This window comes from Sinohyriopsis cumingii, chromosome 10, assembly GCF_028554795.1.
Source record: "Sinohyriopsis cumingii isolate HCF-2022 chromosome 10, ASM2855479v2, whole genome shotgun sequence".
NCBI lineage: Eukaryota > Metazoa > Mollusca > Bivalvia > Unionida > Unionidae > Sinohyriopsis > Sinohyriopsis cumingii.
The window spans coordinates 61,399,870-61,421,399 of record NC_142970.1 but is presented as its reverse complement, the minus strand read 5'-3'; the positions used below and the strand labels follow the sequence as shown (position 1 = coordinate 61,421,399).

At 36.5% G+C, this 21,530-nt stretch overlaps 1 protein-coding gene across 2 annotated transcripts in view; it reads right to left on the bottom strand.

Moving 5' to 3' along the window:
- Positions 1-5,246: 5,246 nt before the first annotated feature.
- The window catches only part of LOC149790231 (prolow-density lipoprotein receptor-related protein 1-like), a 393,476-nt gene continuing 377,192 nt past the window's right edge, over positions 5,247-21,530 (bottom strand). Inside the window, exons 80-83 of one of the 2 annotated variants that reach the window (XM_089972262.1) lie at positions 19,028-19,112; positions 16,643-16,787; positions 15,058-15,100; positions 5,247-9,841 (exon numbers count right to left, since the gene is read on the bottom strand). In XM_089972262.1, the coding sequence (XP_089828388.1) occupies positions 15,059-15,100; positions 16,643-16,787; positions 19,028-19,112 (272 nt within the window). In that variant the 3' untranslated portion in view covers positions 5,247-9,841; position 15,058. The remainder of the gene's footprint in view (positions 9,842-15,057; positions 15,101-16,642; positions 16,788-19,027; positions 19,113-21,530) is intronic. The other variant, XM_089972261.1, reaches the window with a different exon arrangement.

Below are 21,530 nucleotides of genomic sequence, written 5' to 3'. Positions count from 1 at the left end.
CACATCTTTATTCGACGCCAGCATAACATAATATCAACAGCTCTGCAAGAGCATTTTCATTAACATAACATAAAGCAGTGTAACAAAACTGAAACAAACCAACATCGAGGATATCATCATACATAAAAAATACGGACAAATAATGGCGTATCAGACACAAGCCAAATTATAGTATATACCTGACATTCAAGTCAGAAGTGTCGTAACAAAATACAACAAGTACAAGTAGGATGAACAAAATACCCGAATTTTAAAACAGCAAATGACAAATATTGGACGATGCGATTCGCAAAGCAGTTGGCTTTGCAGAGGTTAACTTTAACGCTTTGATGCCAAGAGATAATTTATTCAGATGTTGTTTTGGTTCAACTGGGATCAAGACTCCTAACACAGATTTGTGTCTTGAATGATACATGCTTAAGTTTCCATAGTTCCCTCAAATCGTCCATTCCATTGCAAAGCATGTAAAAGCTACAAACTAATCAACCAAACTTGCGAACATGCTTGTAGATTAATATAAGGGTCAATCCGCAAGCATTATCTAAGTGAACTAGTGTGTGTGTGTGTGTGTGTGTGTGTGTGTGTGTGATTTGGATTGTTAACGTAGCTTTAACAATTTTTCAGTCATATTGCTAAGATATCTGAAGTGTGACGGTTTTTAGTGATGTCTAGCACTGGGGCATCATGCCGCAGACATGTAGCATGATGTTCCGCCCAGTCACATTATCCTGACACCAGGCCGACCAGTCCTAACACTAACCTCTTAATGCTGAGCGCCAAGCGAGGCAGCTGTTAGTACCGTTTTTGTAAGTCTTTGGTATGACTCGACCGGGGATCGAACCCACGACCTCCAGCATCCGAGACGGACGCTCTAACCACTAGGCCACTGGAGCCGTCAGACGAGTGGGTATGGTCCACATATTTGGTTAAACTGGATAATGAGTGTGCATGTTCTCTCTGTATTACAGTTAGTGACCATGTCCGAGGACCATTCACTCCTTTTTCATGTCCATCAATGGAACCATGCGACCCACTATATTGAGCTTGTGACCTTTTGAACGCGAAATATGGGCTGCATCTGTTTCTTTCTCACACCATCATTAGCCCATTTCCCGTGATGACGTATTTCTGGTACGTATTTTAGTATGTATCATCAAATGTCGAAGACTGACTTATTTCAACAAACAATTCGTTACTAAAGCAAGGAACTGCGAAGCCAAACAACGTTGTCGTAGAAAAAAAAGGTGGAGGGAGCGACAGAAAGACGGAAGAAATGCACTCAGATAAAATGAAAGGGTTCAAAGATGGAACACAAAATTATATTTAAAAACGCAAAGAACGACGAAACATACATGCATACTCGCTGTACGAGAATGACGGAACACTGAGGCATTGGCTGTTCATACATTTTCGCATTCTCTCTCTCTCTCTCTCTCTCTCTCTCTCTCTCTCACACACACACACACACACACACACACAATATTCTATTTAAGCAATTAACACAAGGGTGATGCTAAGATTATGGTTATTTTTTTTTTCATTATTTAAATGATTTTATGAACATACATGTTCAGGATGAATTAGTGTTTAAGAATTTCATCCGACTCTTTCATAACGCTTGTCTGTATTTAGCGTAGCTCACCATGCCAAAGTGAAAGCACACTTTGATTGCTGTACTTGAACATTGCAGTGAAAGTACGGTTTTTTAGGCAATACCTACTAAGTTATACTGAATTATGCATTTTAAACAGGTCTCATAATCAAAGTAAATTTCAGCAGCCCGGTCTCCGTATCTCACAAACTGAAGGCAATACACGAGCCGTGGGATTTCTAATACAGAAGGCGAGACCGTACACACCTATTTGAACGGAATTTCAAAGAATGTCGTATGTTTACCTTGCAAATTTTACAGCAAATTCGTCGTTAATATCATTATGCATTATGGACCTTTCATTAAAAAATATATATTTTGTGAAAAATTTAATTTCATGTCCTGAGAGGAGTCTTAAGTTACGACTTTTGTTGACTAATTTCTCCCCCGAATCATTGATGATCATGGAAAAGATTTTGATCATAAACTAAGTGCACCATTACTTCTGCGTGAGTGGCCGAGTTACGGATTATTGCCATCTCACCGCTCTCTGCGTGGGTTCGAGTCTCAGGTTCGGCCAATGTGGGTATGTACGAAAGCTTGCCAGTAGCTTCTCGTGGGTCAGTGGTTCTTTCCGGGTTCTTCCTCCAACATTTATACTGGCCGCCATGTACAACCTATCTTGTGCTGAAAATGGCGTTAAACCCTACAACAACAACTTCTGTGTGCAAAATTTCGGCCACAGGCACATTTTGGAAGACTCGGCCCTTTTCGTAACCATCCGTATCCTTGTTTTTGATAACAAATGAAACCTCGACGGAAAATTTGGTGTAGTTGCCTCTTGTTTTTATAACTAAATAATGGCGCATACTGCCTCGAATGAAATCCTAGAAATCATGGACATATGTAACTTGTAAGAATTATTTCATAACGTGCTACATAGTGGTAAAATTACCGCGTCCACTGAGAACATCAGTTGTAAAGTCAATTATTTTCGTGTAATTGATACTCTACGCGATAAAGCAAAACAAAACAAAAAAGACAAAAATGAGCAAATACACTTTTTTTTAAAAATATTTTTGAACACGGAAATTAAAATAGACTTCAAAAGGTCATAATAATTAGCGAACCGAATTCGCTGAACACATGCACTTATCGCATCCACTGAAGCGTTCTGCGTATAAACGGGCTTGACAGCACATATTTACGCCACTAGAACACTGCAGTAGTTATCTTTAGCGGTAACCTGGAGTATCTATTAAAATGAAACTAAACATTGATATTCTATCATCTAGAGCACACCAGTATTCAGTGTAACTACCGTATGTACTCGTTTATAAGTCGAGACCAACAGTAAACTGCACAGACCCAGATATGTCATCACATAATGCACTGGCAGATCCGGGTCTGCACAGTTTGTTAGGAGTATCATTTAGACAAGCAAGATAAACCCTGATATGCAGGCTCATTATTATACGGCTTGTTGCTTGCAGTTTTGACTCCACTAATAAGCGGGTATAAATGGAACATTTAACGAACAGCTTTTTCCGTCTCCGGGGCCCCCGAGTGGCCGAGTGGTCTAAAGCGCTCACGAATCACTGCCATCTTACCTCTGTCTGCGTGGGTTAGAGTCTCGGGCTCGGCCAATGTGAATATGTGAGAAAGCTTTCCGGTAGCTTTTCGTGTGTCGGTGGTTCTTTCCGGGGTTTTCCCGGGTTCTTCCTCCACCATTATTACTGGCAGCCATGAATAGCCTATCTTGCGCTGACAATCGGCGTTAAACCCTATAACAACTATAACAACAGAATATGCAAGTTGCATGGCAGACCTCCAAGTAGTTGAGGAGTAGTGACAACACACTTCTGCTAATGGACTGATGGACTATGGATAAATGTCCATCACAATGGATGGATGGACTGTGGATAAAAGTCCATCACAATGGACGGATGGACTCTGGATAAAAATCCATCACAATGGATGGATTGACTATGGATAAAAAGCCATTGCAAATTTGTTTCTGGTCTATTGGGAGTAGAGCTCATGAAAATTGAACATTAAACATTTATAATTGTAAATGCTTATATCAAATTAAATCCTGATATAAATTTATTTAAATCTAGTGTTGTTCGTCCAAGTGCACACTAACAAAGTGACGTCAAGTCAACGAGCATTCTATTTATGCACGAACAAATAATATTTGAAACTTGAATTTTACTGGTAAATACCTTTTTTGATTTTATAACTGTTGATAAATCAAACACAACTGGAATTTGAGTCTGCACTACATCCAGAGTCGCATTCTTTGAACTAGGATTGCCCACATCGGAGAAAATAAAGAGACCTCTTGGAGTATGGGTCAAAGTTTAAGCAGGCCTTCTTATTCTCATGAAGGTTTACAGACTACAAAGAGTACAATGAATTATCGAGTATTTATCAAGACATTTGCCAATGCTAACCCATAATAATACTTCAATTAAAATGACTGAAAACAGTCATTAACAATGTCAATGTGTACATGGATGAAAAATGAATTGCCATATACTAACAGCAAAAACCAGATTTACAAGTAAGCACGTCAATCAGCAGGTCGAGATCTTTATATGGAAAAACATTAGTCAACACATGAACACACCAGCAGATCAGGGTCTACATAAAGGGATGAGATCTACACATACTTAACACAGGTGCAAATAATGGTCTGCATATATAAACACGCCAGCCAATCATGATCTACACATACGAACACACCAGCAGATCATGGTTTATTCATACGAACGAACTGGCAAATTATGGTTCACACCTATGATCCCACGTGCAGATCATGGTCTACACATGGAAACACCATCAGATCAAAAACTACACATATGATCACATCAGCAGATGAGTTTACACAGGGAAAAAACAGCAGATCAAGGAAGACACATATGATCTCACGAGCAGAACATGGTCTACACATGGAACACGATCAGATCAAGGACTACACATATGTACACATCAGCAGATCAGAGTTTACACAGTGAAAACCCAGCAGATCAAGGACTACACATGAACACACCAGCAGATCAGAGTTTACACATGGAAACACCAGCAGATCAAGGACTACACATATGAACACACCAGCAGATCAGAGTTTACACAGGGAAAAACCAGCAGATCAAGGACTACACACGATCCTACAAACATATCATGGTCTTTACATGGAAACACCAGAATATCAAGGACTACACATATGAATACACCAGAAGATCAGAGTTTACACAGGAAAAACCCAGCAGATGAAGGACTACACATATGAACACACCAGCGTATTGGGGTCTACACATATGATCACACATCCAAGCAGGATCTACACACATGAACAAATCAGTCTACACAATGGTCTACACAAACAAATGCAACGGCTGATCATGGCTCTGCACATAACACAAGCAATTTAGGGTCTACACCTGTGAGCACACCAGAAGGTCAGGATCAATTCAACATTAGACTGCCTGATCTGCATGATGCAAATGCAAATCTTGATCCACACAGCTTGCAGTTGCTTGTGATTTTGCCACAGGTAAATACACACATTTGTCAATTTCAGAGGGGTAGGGGTGGGGGTTGGGAGTAAATCATTTCTTAAGTGGGGCAATGAAAAAGAAACAAAAGCATGTAAGATTTAAATCTCTTTTACTAGTAACACTGCTCACACTCTCTGAGGAAATGGTTTCTCCTCTATGCTCATCAAGAATACTCTAGCTATGCTACATATTTTCTGCATTTGATGTGACTATTGAAAACATAACCGGAAATGTCAAAAGTTGATTATATCATATCAGATATTCATGCACATCAATTAGTGATGACTGAAAGATGATATGGTCTTTCCTTATATGATATCTCTGTATAACAGTCCCTGTTATAACACAGGTATGGTTATATAGTTTATATTTGAAAATGATCGTAAAGTGATCCCACTCAGTATAAACCGACATAAAATATTGAGAGCTTAATTTAGGTTTTGTAAAAAAAAAATTTTATTAACTACACTTGATTTGTAGTGCATACCACTTGCTTTGTTAGGTAAAACACTTGCTTTGTAATGTGCATCACTTGCTCTGTAGTGTATAACACTTGCTTTGTAGTGTAAACCACTTGCTTTGAAGTGTATAACATTTACTTTCTAGTGTACACCACTTGCCTTGCTTTATGAAGTAAACCACTTGAATTGTAGTGTATACCACTTGCTTATAATGTGTACCACTTGCTCTGTAGTGTAAACCACTTGCCTGGCTTTATGAAGTAAACCACTTGCTTTGTAGTGTATACCACTTGCTTATAATGTGTACCACTTGCTCTGGTGTGTATACCACTTGCTTTGTAGTGTACACCACTTGCTTATAATGTGTATAACATCTACTTTGTAGTGTACGCCACTTGCTTATAATGTGTATAACATTTACTTTTAAGTGTACACCACTTGCTTATAATGTGTATAACATCTACTTTGTAGTGTACACCACTTGCTTATAATGTGTACCACTTTAAGGCAAAATCAATTACAACACAGAACACTTTATAGCTACTATGCATAGAATTATATCAAAATAATAAGGGACCAATGCACATAGCAATTAATTGATGATTGGCTGCACAACTTAGTTCTGTCATAGTCTGCAGTTTTTGAGTTGCCTACATTTCATCATCAAGCTCCAATGTAGAAACATTTCCTCTAAAATGCCGTACATCACTACAGCAAAAGCACCATTGAACAAAAATGACATGAAAATAAGCGTTTCTTTAACACAAAATTACCTTCTTATACAATATGTTCTGCATGGATAACACAAATTTAAATCATATTCCATCATAAATTGACTAATTCAATACTGAAATACCTGTCCTAACACTATGGTAATACAGCATGTGACAGAATGATACATCAACAAAAATATTTTTTAGCACAAACCAGATTCCGTTGTATGAAAGAATTCTCAGAAAATAATTATATTTTTCCAACATAAAAATAATGTTGCTATACACAAACAATACAGAATTCATACAAATTTCATTTATTTGCTACAAAAACATACAAAGTATAACACATTTAAGCACAACTGTTTTAATATTCATATATCCATTTTTTTGTACAAAAAATATAGTACAATTGTCAGACAATGCTTTAGTAGAACATATATACAGCTTGTGATATCTTTCTTTCAAATACAGAGAAAGAACTTTTGTTATGTTTTACATTTATATTTTTTATGTATCTTTTACAAAATATTAACACCTTTATCTTTTACATTTAATTTTTGTTATACTTCATGTATACATTTATTTGGGGTGGTTTATCCTCCTTGATGTTTTACGTATTTCTTCATTTTTACATATTTATAATTTTAATTTAATTGTCACTGTACATCCATTACTGTACTTAGTTACTGTTAAATGCTAAGATATACATACATATATCATATAAAACCTGATTCTGGCAGCCTAATTAATGATGCTTTAAAACTATAATGAAACAGCTAATGTTACATTTTCTGTGGAAGAATTCTGGTTTTTCAAAATTAAAAATCAATAAAGCATGCATTCAAATAAAAAAAATTAGGGACTTCTTTGCATGCTAATACCAACCATTGTCATACTACGGAAAGGAATTTATCGACAAAGCTATATAATAACTTTACATAAAATGCTTTCATAGAACAGTCTGCATCATTTACAATCCAAAATAAACATTATTGTGTTGATTTAATCACCGACACACTGAAATGCCACTTGTATACAGACATGAATAGATTTAAAACTTTTCACATCCTACCAATCTGAAAACTGCATTTGTGTTCTTCCATACTTAATCCAAACCATCTGACAAGACATAAATATTCAGATTATTTTAGCTGATATTGGAATAACAAGACAGCGTACTCTGAAAATATTAGTTATCAATATCAATACATTTACTACAGTACTAGTTAACCTTTCCTGGCTGATCTCTCATTTCATACAGATGTTCAATCCACAATTCGGAATCACACACCCTGATTTAGGTGTTTTCTCGGATGCCCATGCACTGATATTCTTAGACATACCAACTGAAACATAACTTACAATTCTTCTCGAGTTTCATTCATATTGTACGGCTTAAAAAATTTCAAAAGTGTTAAGTGGGGATTACATGAGAAAAATAAAACATGTTTTGTGTCTAGTCAGTGAAAAGAATTTGCCAAATACAACATATGAAAATGTCACAACCTGGATGTATTCCTATACCAAACTTATTCTTTCTACTGACTCAGCAATAAATACATCTTAATGTTTTGTGCATGTACAGGTAAATCTGTAAATTTTCATTCTCAAGTAATGTCCTTAACTGTTGTACCTTCCAATTTGTCCCATCTCAATGATCATATGAAATCATGCTTTATTTGGTTCTTTTTTTCAGACATCATTTTTAAATCAAAGTATGTATCCCATTTTTGTATCTAGAAATAAGCACAAAAAGAAACTGAAAAATGTAACTACAATTTTATCTATATCAATCACTCCACCAAACATATGAATGCTAGGGCCCATATGTTGAGACCACAATGAAAGCAATGCTGTAGAATGCATGACCTTGACTTGTAAGGTCAAACGAGTAGAGTTAGTATTTCACAGAACATATTATCTTGGCTTCATCTTGATTCATGCATAAACAATCCATCACAGGTTTTAAGAAATATAGGTAAATGAAAAAGCCTGAACCAAAACCTTAACACAAATTTTCTGACTCTGACCTTGACCCCTTGAAGAAGGAGCAAGCAGACACTGAATTATTCATCTTACCATCTTAATTATTCATTCCCAGTATGAAGAAAATTCATTAAAGACTTTAAGAAAAGAAGAATACATTACCCAGGATCTTCATGCAGAATTTATTCTGACTGATGACCTTTTAAATGCCATAAACGAATAAATTCAGTTTTAAGATGGAAATAATGGACAGCACAAAAATCGATAACTAGCAAAAATATGCTAGAGAGTTCTGTATTATGTACATCAAGTTATTGACTTACAACTGTGCAACTTGTATCTATGGTAAATGCATTGCAAAAATTTTGTAACATTATCACTATCTGTAATGCATGGAAGACATGTAAGTGTCAGTCATGGCAGAGGGTTGATACTGCTCTGGCACCCTTAATTCCACTGATTAACAAAGTTAATATTTTCCTTTATAATCCAGCACACCTGGCACATTTGACATACATACAAACTAGTTGAAACGTGCCCCAAAAATGTCAGTTACAGGTATCCCCAATACTTTAAGACTGGCTTTTCTAAATTGTAGAATAAAAAATCTCTATCATAAAACTGTATCATTCAATTAGGAATGTATAGACAAATCAGTTTTAAAACATAAAATTTACAATTTTACCAATTACTGATTATGGATATTAATTTAACGCAGTCAATTATCTGAAACTAACTATAATTTGTCATAAAACAGCCATGTAATTTTTAGTGCTTATGCTAGGCTCTGAACACATGGTTTATAAACCCAACTTAATTCTCACATACGTTTCATTTGAGATTTAGTAAATGTCACTTTACTAATGAACCACAAAGAATTAGTACGATATTTGTGATGAAGTCCCAGCAATGATCCACTTCCTGGAAGAAGAATGCATTCTGTATTGTGACAGATTCGCATTTGGTTTTATCGGAAGGAAATAACTGTTCCCAAAAAAGCAGGAATTATATTAAGCCATTTTCTGGAAACATACAACTGCTTCTTCCCAGAGGCAGATGAATTCACTGATGCCGCCACACAAAACTATGAAGTTAATAGATGTTCTCATAATAAACATTCACTAAATCACGGATATGCATTTATTTCCTAATAAAAGAAAACTCGCTGGAAACAGAACGAAGCATGGAAAATGGCAATGGAAAATTAACAATTTCACTGAAATCAACACTGTTGCTAGGATGCGATACATCTTCCAGATACTGACACATCCTTGTGAAGTCACACTATTTCTGGAAAATGAAACCAGTCTGTGATGTTCACGAAGTCCCTACAAACTGACATTATCTTTTGGAAGTCATAAAATCAATGGTAAAATTTAGAAATGTCTGATGGTGAATGGCTTATTTCTTTTCAATACCATTTTTCAGAGGTTGTTCTTCATTATCGTCATCGTCTTTAGCTAAGAGCACCTGAGTACTATCACTGAAGAATGTTTCATACATCGGATTGGCAAAGTTTGTCGTCTGAAAAGGTTAGAAAAATTATATTACATTACCATATTACAACACTGTATTACTGAAATAAAACTATAGAAAGATACCAATTTTTCCTAGCAAAATATGTTTCTTCAAGAATACTTACCCAATCATAATACCTTAGGACAACTACTACTACCTCACAAATCCAGCCCTCCCAGATAAATAGTATTTTTAGCTAAAGGGGGCAAATAGTTGTCTCCCAACCTATGTGGTGGTCGGGCAGAGTGATCTCCCCTTAGGTATAAGACTTGGTGGCAAACTCTAAGAACCCATCAGTTACTACTGGTGCGGAAGGTATGCTCTCTAAGGATGTAACTGTGGGGCGGCTGAGATGGTATATGTGTATTGTGATTGGGTAAGTATTCTGAAAGAAACATTTCACTAGGAAAATTGCTTTCTTCTCTAAATATATTACCCAATCATAATACATTAGGAGAATAAGGAGTAAGGGAGGTAAATCCCTTTATCCCAGAGGTACCATCTGTGGTCCTCTAAGGACTGGTATGTGAGATAACTTCTAGGTTACCTGATTGGGGCACGGCTTTGAATTGGAAAATAATCCCCCACCCCCCCGCCCCGCAAATCCAGCAAAGTTGTGAAACTGCATCTCAAGTAGCTGTCGATCAGCCAGGAAGGGTGACCTGTTGACCTGTAGATATAGGTCCTACCAGACTGAACTGCCCTCTGGGATAACAGTTCATGGAGATAAAAGGTTGAGACTCAAATCTCCATCCCACAGCCTGAATGGTATCAATTAGCGAACAGTTCTGGACGAATGATAAACTGGTGGCAATTGCTCTAACCGCAAGTTCACTTGAGCTTGGGTTATTTCTCTATATACACATTTCCTACCTGAAATATTCTCAGCATTTTTTTTATTTTTTAATGTTTTTCTAATTTCATGGTGTTTGTTTTTGTAATAATATTATTATGTTTTTTTATCTTATATGTGTGGTCTAATGTTGTAAAGCGCTTAGAGCTTCTAAAGATTAGGCGCTATACAAAGTCCTCATTATTATTATTATTATTACTCTGTGAATAACCTATTTAATCCAGGATGATGGAAACTGCTCTAACCTTGTGAGCTGAAATTGTAACAAATTTGTTTGAGCTGCGGTTATTTCACTATCTGCTGAGCAAATAACAGACTTAATCCAGAATTAGATAGTCTGTTTTGACATATTCTCCAGTCCTTTCTTGAGATGTAGAAAGAGGCATGATCTTCCTCGACATAAAGGCTCTGTTCTATTAAGGTACCACCTGAAAGCCCGAACAAGGTCTTGTAGGTGGTCTTCAGCTAATGTGTCCAGACTAAAAAGAGGTTTCTTGACAAAAGTCTGGTTACCCATGAAAGGAAGCTGGTTCTTGGTGATGAAAGAGAATGCCTTCATGAGTAAGACTGACCTGTCTCGTCGGAACTGAACTGCATGTAATTTGGGTCTGCTGACAGGGCATGTATTTTCATAATTCAGTGAAAGTCACGAATGCCATAAGGAAGCAGGTCTTGTATGAAAGGTGCACCAGAGATCCACTTGAAAGAGGTTCAAATCTGTCTTGTTCAGATAGCTAATACCAGGATAGGTTCCATATTGTGCATAATGAAATGTTTTTGGACATGTATACTCAAAGTTGGACAGTAGGTCAGTAAGTCCTTGTTTTGTCTGATATGCTCTTGTCTATGATGACAAAAGGTGTCAGTGATAACCTTTTATCATACTCAGTGAGAACTTTCTCTCTACGAAGAGTCTGAAGAAGTTTGCTATTTGTAGCAAAGATGCCTGCAGAGGTATGAATGTGTTTGCTTGTGCACCACTTGGTGGGGCCCCAAGTGGCCGAGTGGTCTAAAGCGTTCTCCGTTACGGATCACTGCCATCTCACCTCTGTCTGCATGGGTTTCGAGTCTAGGATTCGGCCAATGTGGGTATGTGAGAAAGCTTGCCAGTAGCTTCACATGGGTCGCTGGTTCTTCCCGGGTTCTTCCTCCACCGTTAATACTGGCCACCATACATAGCCTACAGTGTGCTGAAAAAATGGCATTAAAACCCACAACAACAACAACAAGCACCACTTGGTGAAAATGTGCCATTTGCTTTCATATGCTTTCAGAGTAAAAGGCTTTCTTGCTAGAGCAATTCTCTCCATCACTGGTTGTGAGAAGCATTTATTTCTGAGGACCTGTTTAATACAGGTTCCATAGCTCTGAGTAGGAATGAAACAACTGCTGTTGTGGTTGTTTGAATAGATGAGGGAAAATCTGACTTCTCTGTAAAATAAACACGAAGTACATCAACTATATAATAATATTCCCATACATTCACTTGTCTTTATCTCCAATGGACACAACCTGTTGATTTGTGGCTTTGCCAAAGATTTATTTAGCCTTCCTTTTTGTCACCACTGATGTTTTTGGCTCAATGTGCAATTGTTTCTTTTCCTTCTCAACAAGAGCCTTTTTCCTTTCAAGCTGGTGCTTGTATTGGATACATGCAGTGTGCATATTCTGACAGAGGGCTACATCTGTTCTCTCGTGTAACAAATCTTTCTTCTTACAGTAATTAATTGCACTTTTTCCAGATGCCTTCTGAGCTTCAATTTTTCTGTATGCAGCTTCTTTTGTAGGTGCTGTTCTAAACTCTTCCAACCACGATTACCATATTTCAGATCATTCTTGCATTCAGTTTTCTGATAAACTGACCAACTAAATTTCCGTCATCTTTTGCGCCAGCCCTTCACATTTTCATACATTTTTTAAACCTTTATCTAAACTTCTCCAGCTTGTAATGGTATATTTTTCACATAGATTCTGGCTTTTGTGAGATCTCTTGTGATGAGAGCAAGCTACCTGGCACAAGCAGAAATAGTAACTGTAGACCTTGCCGCCAAACCTTATACCTGAGAGGAAATCACTCTGCCGAACTGCCATATAGGTCAGCAGACAACTTTTAGGTCCCTTTAGCTAAAAATAGCATCTGGGAGGGCTGGATTTACAAGGTGGTATCAGTCATCCCAAGGTATTATGATTGGGTTATGTACTTAAAGAAGAATCAAACAGCATTGGATTCAGGTACAAAAGACATGTTTAACTAATTCTGAACTAGAGCTACTTCATTTCCACCTCTTTTGTTATGTCTCCCCCACTTCCAGACCATGACCAAGGGGTCCCAACCGAAAACCTTGATCCTATACAGATCTCCCTTACATAAAAAATATAGAAAATTAAACAATATAAAACTATTATGGTACTGAATTTTATACTTTGAAATTTTAACCCTTTCAACAATTTTCTGGAGGCAATTAACTGAAAAGCTAGTAAATATTAAACCAAATTAAAAAAATATTGATTTAAATGAAGCTCTGACAAGCTACTCTGCCTAAGTGTACAAAGAGCTTGGGGTGAAAAGGGTCTGAGTGAGAAGAATAAGGGAATGGCAAACATGTATGGAAGTTAGATGTGTGTGACAGATCTGCAGGCAAAATAATGAAATATCACAAAGAAATAAATGAAGCTCACAGTAAGATTTTTTATTTGGTTTTGCAGTTGTCCATATGACTACTGATTGCCATTACCTGCTATGTTCTTAACAAGTGTTCCAACTTTATGAGTACAGTACAGTGCAGCAGGAAGGTGGCCTTATATCGGGAGTGACTTTTGTAGAAGGGGATCATACAGGCATAAGAAATAAGTATAATAGGTATATATAAAAAGGTATAATAGGCATAACTAATATTTACATATTTAATATTTTTATTTACAAAGTATAGGAATGTTATCATGTTATGGACATAATGTGATAAAATATAAATCAATCTTATTTAAAATAATAATAAATAATCATCAGTCGTGGTGAAAAACCACCTTGTGCATAAAATCTGGGCAAATATATGTAACTATAACTATCCCTGTCCACTGATTTCATTTTCCCACTTGCTGCAACTAAATGCATATTGACGATGTTTATTTGAATCTTTCCAACAAAATTTTTTTTCAGTAATGATCAAATAAATCTCATCTTTGGAGTCTAACAGCTTTCATGTTTCATTCTAAAGTGAGAAAATGTCCCCAATGACCTTCAGCAATTTTCACAACAACTTATTCCTTCACTGGCAGTTTGTAGTTATTTTGTGATATAAGTAGTGTTAATAAGGAAAGCAAGCATGTCAGATGATTGATTTTTGTCTGGTAACCTATCAAGAACATCTGAGAGAGAGAAGCCACATCAACATACCATTTTAATGTCTGGCGACCAAATTTTATGCCGTCCTGAGACTGGCTTCTGTCATTGCGATAATAATTGTTAGTAATTGCCAGTAATTTTCAAAGTGACAAAACCTAACTTCTAACAAACAGCACTAAGGATATTCAGATCAGCATGTTGGAACAAATGTCAATGTGTCAAATGTCAATGTGTTAAACAACAAATATTTGCAAGATTTCTCTCTGTAAAACAAACTATTACATGGCTGGTCTCGGGGGCAAATTTTAGTTTTTTTGCATGAAGATGCCAGCTGCTGGCCACATTAGAAGGGTCAGTAAGGGGTACTTTTGAACACAAACTCGTCGAAGCTGTCGGATTCTGGCAAGAGGGCGGGTATGGATCACTCGTGCTGTTTTTGGAGGAGGATCACTGTAAAACTGCACCAATAATGAAACTGAATTCAACAACATATTTTTATTCACAACAAGGATATCAACATTACTAATACTGATGTTTGGGAAAATGACATCCATATCTGGCCATTCTGACAAGATATAAATCTGAATAAATTAGGAGTTTTTCTATTCTTTTATTTTATTCCTCTGTCCAATTATCCGGTTTCTCTGATTTCTGAAACTGTCTTTACATTTTACATGCCCAGCGCATGAAACATGAAATATAGGACACTTAAGATACAATATGTGTGTTTTGATACAGGAACTTGGAAAATGGGGTGCAATATTTTCTGAATAATGTAGCATTCCTGCATTATGTAGGTATAACAGGCATGTGCACTTTAGAAAGGATTCCTCTAAGACTGCATGCATGGCAAATCCATATCCAAGTTTTTAATCTTTTCAATATTTACAAACTGTACATACAAGCATAAGGAAAAAGGTTACGTATGTCAAAGCATAAGTGCAGTCATTTACAGTATATGGGTGTTTCGCATTCAGTGCAGGATTTTCAAAAAGGATAATCAAAAGTAAGAACCAATTTGAACACCTCAAAGACGTGTATTTTCTAACTGTTGTGGAAACAGCCTCTCCTGCAAAGTACATGAGATTCCTAGATTAAACTATTGATAACGTCATATTTCTCCAATGATAAGCATAGAAAGTTTGCTTTATGACATAAAGTATGGTGGACTTGTCAATGGATAAAATTCTGACAAATACAAAATTGTACAACAATAAGGCAGAGAACTAGGAAAAGTAAAAGTGCAAAGAGAAAGAAGAGACAAATTTCACCACAGGTACTGAAAACTATTGTACCAAAGGTACTATGAACCACAGGTGCTCCAAATTATTCAAGTTATTAACTGTTTCATTTAATGCGACACTGAATAAAATAATGATCACAATAAATTAATATCATAATAGCCATTAAACAAAAGATGTCACTCAAAAGTGGTTTCAAAAAGAGGCAAGGTCTCTCTCCCACACTGTGGATGCATGATTTTTCTACTTATCAAAACAAAAAAGGCCTTGCATATAGTGATATTCATAAAAGGATGTTCTATTTTTAGTAATTGCAGCCATATTTGATGGCAGATCTGCAGCATCTCTGAAAAATTTAAAGCCGTCTAAGGCAGGATTCTTTCTGTCAAATTCTGTAAAGCAGTTTTTGCACAGATGTGATTTAAAGGTTTAAGATATATTCTTGATAGCTTTCATGCCATTATGGTCCCTGCCCATTCAGTTTGAAATTGTTCCAGTGGGTTTGTTTAGATGTTAGAAATAGCAAATGCAGACAGATGGCAGATGATGCATATCATATTATGAGCCTTCCCATAAGCCTTTAGGACTGCTCCAATGGCCTAATGGTTAGAGTGTCTGTCTCGGATGCAGGAGGTTGTGGGTTCAAACCCAGACTCAGTCATATCAAAAACTTATAAAAATGGTACTAACAGCTGCCTCGCTATGCGCTCAGTATTAAGAGGTTAGTATTAGGAATGATTGGCCTGGTTTCAGGATAATGTGACTGGGGGGAACATCATGTTACATGTATGTATCATGATTCCCCAGTGCTAAACATCATTATAAACTGCCACACTGCAGATATCATAGCAATACGACTACAAAAACTGTTAAAGCGACTTAAAAAATTCAAATCACACACACACAGATACATAAGCCTTTGGCCAGGTGAGCTAAAATTTTGTGCAAAATCAGATACTGCTAAATGTGGAAAAAGGTTATGCGCTCAGTATTAAGAGGTTAGTATTAGGAATGATTGGCCTGGTGTCAGGATAATGTGACTGGGGGGAACATCATGTTACATGTATGTATCATGATTCCCCAGTGCTAAACATCATTATAAACTGCCACACTGCAGATATCATAGCAATACGACTACAAAAACTGTTAAAGCGACTTAAAAAATTCAAATCACACACACACAGATACATAAGCCTTTGGCCAGGTGAGCTAAAATTTTGTGCAAAATCAGATACTGCTAAATTTGGAAAAAGGTTATGTTTTATCATAATTATTATGTAATTGGTAGAGAGAAAAAATATCATAAAATACTTCTTTTCTGTGTTTTTTTTCTTCTTCAAAATAAGAAAGAGGCCAGAAAAAGAAATCACCTTTTCAGGATCAAAATCATAGGGATGGTCAAAAGGTTGACGAGATTCATCTTCCTCTTCCTCCATCCCCTGGGGTGCATACATTGGATTACTGACCTCCATGTCAGCATTACCCTTCATCAGGTGATGGCGGAACTGGTTATTTCTGCAAATATATAAAGGTATAATAATTTATAATTTATTTGCATCAAAATAATTTCTGCAATATATATATATATATATAATTTATTTGTATCACATAATTTTCAGAACTGTCATGTTTTTAAATATATAAATCAAGTCAAACTACAAACAACAAATATCCTGATCTGCAGTATCATGATGTACCTGCAGATCATGGTCTATGTAGTTGTTCTAATGATTATAGTACAGACCCAGATCTGCTGGTGCATTATGCAATGGCAGATCTGGTTCTGTGCTGTTTGCCTTTGGACTCAACTTATAAGCAAGTATGCATGGTACATACCACGTGGATGAAGTTTTATGGGACTGATAATACAGAAATTCGGAGACCAGAGGAACTGCTTGATGCCACTTGTAGGTCCTGGCAACAGTTTTATGGGACTGATAATACAGAAATTCTGAGACCAGAGGAACTGCTTGATGCCATTTGTAGGTCCTGGCAACAGTTTTATGGGACTGATAATACAGAAATTCTGAGACCAGAGGAACTGCTTGATGCCACCTGTAGCTCCTGGCAACAGTTTTATAGCAGCCCCAGGGATCTACACGCACTTTGGAAGCGTCGGAGTACTAACAATTTTTAATCTGCTTAACTTTGCTAATTTTGACGTTATTCTTTGGTCACTATTTTTTCACACCAGTCACACTTACTTACAATTTATGTTTTAACCCTTGTTCCAAATGTTTTGTGTCAACTCCAACCAATCAAACCAAATGGCTATCAACATGAAGTTGTAGATTGTTTAATGACAATTGATATAACTGAATATTTATGACAAGCACAAAACTGAGTTTTGGTGCAGTGTGCCCAAGTATAAATCATGTCATACAGGGACTTGCACTATTCATTACTATGTCCAATGGCTACTGACAGGAATATAATCTTATCGGCTATGCAGCCAGAATTGAAAACAGCTGGGATATTAGTTAAATAAATGCTCAAATTGTCATCATTTGCATGGAAATTTTGGTAAGATTTTAAAAAAATTTTTTTTTTTTTTTTTAAGACTCTAGATACCTCCTGCTCCAAATTAGATTTACACGAACAGGAAAATTGTCCTGGGTAGCTATTTTAGTACTGACCTCTATCTGTATAAAGACTGATGTCCATCTGTATAAAGACTGACGTCCGTCTGTATAAAGACGGACGTCCATCTCTATAAAGACTGACATCCATCTCTATAAAGAAACGATACCATACTGTAATTGTTGTGGCACACTTGTATTAATTTTTTTCTTCAGGTGTACAAGTATAATAGATTCAAGTATTAACTGAAAACGTTTGGTTCCTAAAATCTGTACACTTTTGATAATTCGCATAACTGTCTGCTCTCCATATTCCATGATTTCTGCATTAATTAAAAGATTTGGTTTCTAAAATCTGTACACTTTTGATAATTAGCTTAACACTGTCTGCTCTACATATTCCATGATTTCTGCAATCATTAAAAAATTTAATTCCGTGACTTGTCCAAAACATTTCCAAGACCTTTATACCAATTTCAAGAGTACCTAATGAATAGAATTATGACTGCTAATACTTACCTAACATGTAAATTTAACACCAAAACATGATATTTTACCATTTTACTTCAACTTTGAGTGCTGCGAGTGAAATGATTTCAAATGGTGGTAAGATACCTGAATGTAATTCAACTGTGAAGTTTAAGGGGTACCTACTCTAACAAATCTTTTATCGAACTTAGGGAGGTCGGCAAAATGTTTGCATCAGCAAACAAAACTGTGACTAAATAACATGAAAAAAAAACAATTTCCATGACTTTTCCAAAACTCTAAAAGACTTATGAAAATTTCAAAACTTTTCAAGGCCATTAAAATGCTTTTATGTAATTTGCCAACTTTTCCATGACCAAGGGAACCCTGATAATCACTGACTTTTAACTTAGCAAGGCATATTAATTATATATAACACCCATTTCTTGTGTTAGTGTGTCCAACTAATTCACCCATTTCAATTGTGGAGGCAGGTGACGATCCAATTCTTTCTTTTACAGAAAAAGCCGATAAAGAAAATTTACAACAATAGTTTACTATGACAAATTTAATTTCATGGATATTTATTACCAAGAGAAAAATGAATACAATTCTCCATGAGTATTTCAGATTTCGCAGCATATCTACTATTTCCAGCAAGCTTAGACTGTATACAGATCAAACATATAGTCAGACTGATTCACTTACCTTCTTCTTCTAAAGATAACAAACCCCACTATGGCTAACAGAACCAATATGGCCACTAAGACAGGAATAACTATTGGAGCCAGTTCTGAAACAGATAAGAAATTGCTTGGTTGGCAAAAGCATGAACCATTACATCTAATTTGAAAATCTTCTGTATATCAGATAGAATTTAAAATTAAAATTAAATTCAGCACTGTACAACTGACCATGTATAGGTAGCTCTGAAAAAGTAACTTATTGAAACCTTACACAAATAAACATTGTGCTGAGAATTCACAAAGGATTAATTATAATAATACAAAATCTCATTTTACTGAGTCTGCCTTTAACACTGAGGTTCATAATGGGTTTAGACAGACGGAGAGACATATGGAAAAGTGACTGTTATGTTGAGCTTGGATAATGGCAGGTTCAACTATAAGTTATTATTTAATTATAGAATAATTATCATATATGAAATATTCATCATTTTCTTAATTTTATTTTGTATCTTTATAATCCATACTTCTAGGGTTAGCTATAAGTACATGGTTAGCCCTATAGGGCCAGTAAAATTGCTTGTGAAATAACTAAGGGTAGGAGGCCAGCTGGCTAAGCATCTAAGCTTCACTGACACTTAAGACATACCCTACAGAAAATGTTTCAACAGACAACTAAGTCATACACTAATGGCAAGTGCTAATCATAAACCCAAGACTTCCCCAACTGGCAAGAGTTATCCAAGCACCCAAGACTTGTGGGAAGGATTATCTGGTTCCTAACCTCTAATCATGACCCAAATCGTGGTCACTGGATGTCCTCATTAGGGTTGCAAATGGTGATCAAAACAATTTCTTTTTCATTAATACTATAAGATGCCCAATGGTCTCAGGTCTTGTTGGTGTCCTATATAGGGTCGCATGAAAGAGAGGTTGGGAACCACTGTTAGACACACACCTATTAATACCCTATGGGATTCTGGCAAGGATTAGATATAAACTAACGACTTACCCTACTGGCATGGGTTAACCATCCACCTAGGCTGCACCCTACTGGCAAGGGTTTGTTATACAGCTAAAACTTACCTACTATAATGGGTTATACACATACCTAAGACATACACCACCAGCATGTTAGGCATATGCCTAAGGCTTATCCTGCAAACATGTGTTAGACATGTGCATAAGACATGCCTTAATAGCAAGGGTTAACCATTCATCTAAGATGTACCATCTAAGAGCAAGAGTTTAACGTAAGATTTGTCCATTTTGCATAAGTTAAATATACACATGTAAGGCATAACCATATTGGGAAGGGTTAGACATATAAAAAATAAACATTTAGCATCTAATATTGATAATTATTCTAGGATTATATCAGGACTTGTTGAATGCATGTGCTAAAAAAGTGTGTGTTGTACATGCTTCAGCAAGTTTTTCTATTTACGTTGGCTTCAGGGACCTGTGGACCACTCAGATGGCCTAGTGGTTAGCATGTCTGTCTCGGATGCTGGAGGTCACAGGTTCCAACCCCAGCCAAGTTGTACCAAAGACTTATAAAAATGGTATTAACGACTGCCTCACCAGGTGCTCGGCATTAAGAGATTAGCATTAGAACTGGTCAGCCTGGTGTCTGAATAATGCGACTGTGTGTAACATCATACTACACATCTGCAGCATGATGACCCAGTGCTAGATATCATTATAAATTACCACACTGCAGACATTGTAGCAATATGACTGAAACATTGTTAAAGCTATGTTAAAAATCCAAATCACACAAACACAGGGACCTGTAGTTTCGCAGTTCAAAATGGCTACCATTGAAATCCAAGATCTTGACTGTGCCAAGGATGTCTTGATTGAGATCAGGTCATGGAGTCTGGACATTTCTTTGGATGCTTCGTCTAAGGTCAGGCCATGTAGTCTGGCAATATTTTTAGACCTTCTGACGTAGATCACAACATGTAGTCTGGATATTTCTGAGGATGTTTAGATTGAGATGAGGCCATATGGTCTGAATATTTCTGAGGATGTTTAGACTGAGATGAAGCCATATAGTCTGGATATTTCTGAGGATGTTTTGACTGAGATGAGGCCATATGGTCTGGAGACTGAGAGGAGGCCATAGTCTGGATATTTCTGAGGATGTTTTGACTGAGATCAGGCCATATGGTCTGAATATTTCTGAGGATGTTTAGATTGAGATCAGGCCATATAGTCTGAATATTTCTGAGGATGTTTCAATTGAGATCAGGCCATATGGTCTGGAGACTGAGATGAGGCCATAATCTGGATATTTCTGAGGATGTTTTGACTGAGATCAGGCCATATGGTCTGAATATTTCTGAGGATGTTTAGACTGAGATGAGGCCATATAGTCTGAATATTTCTGAGGATGTTTCGATTGAGATCAGGCCATATGGTCTGGAGACTGAGATGAGGCCATAGTCTGGATATTTCTGAGGATGTTTTGACTGAGATCAGGACATGCAGTCCAGAAATTTCTGAGATGTTTTGATAGA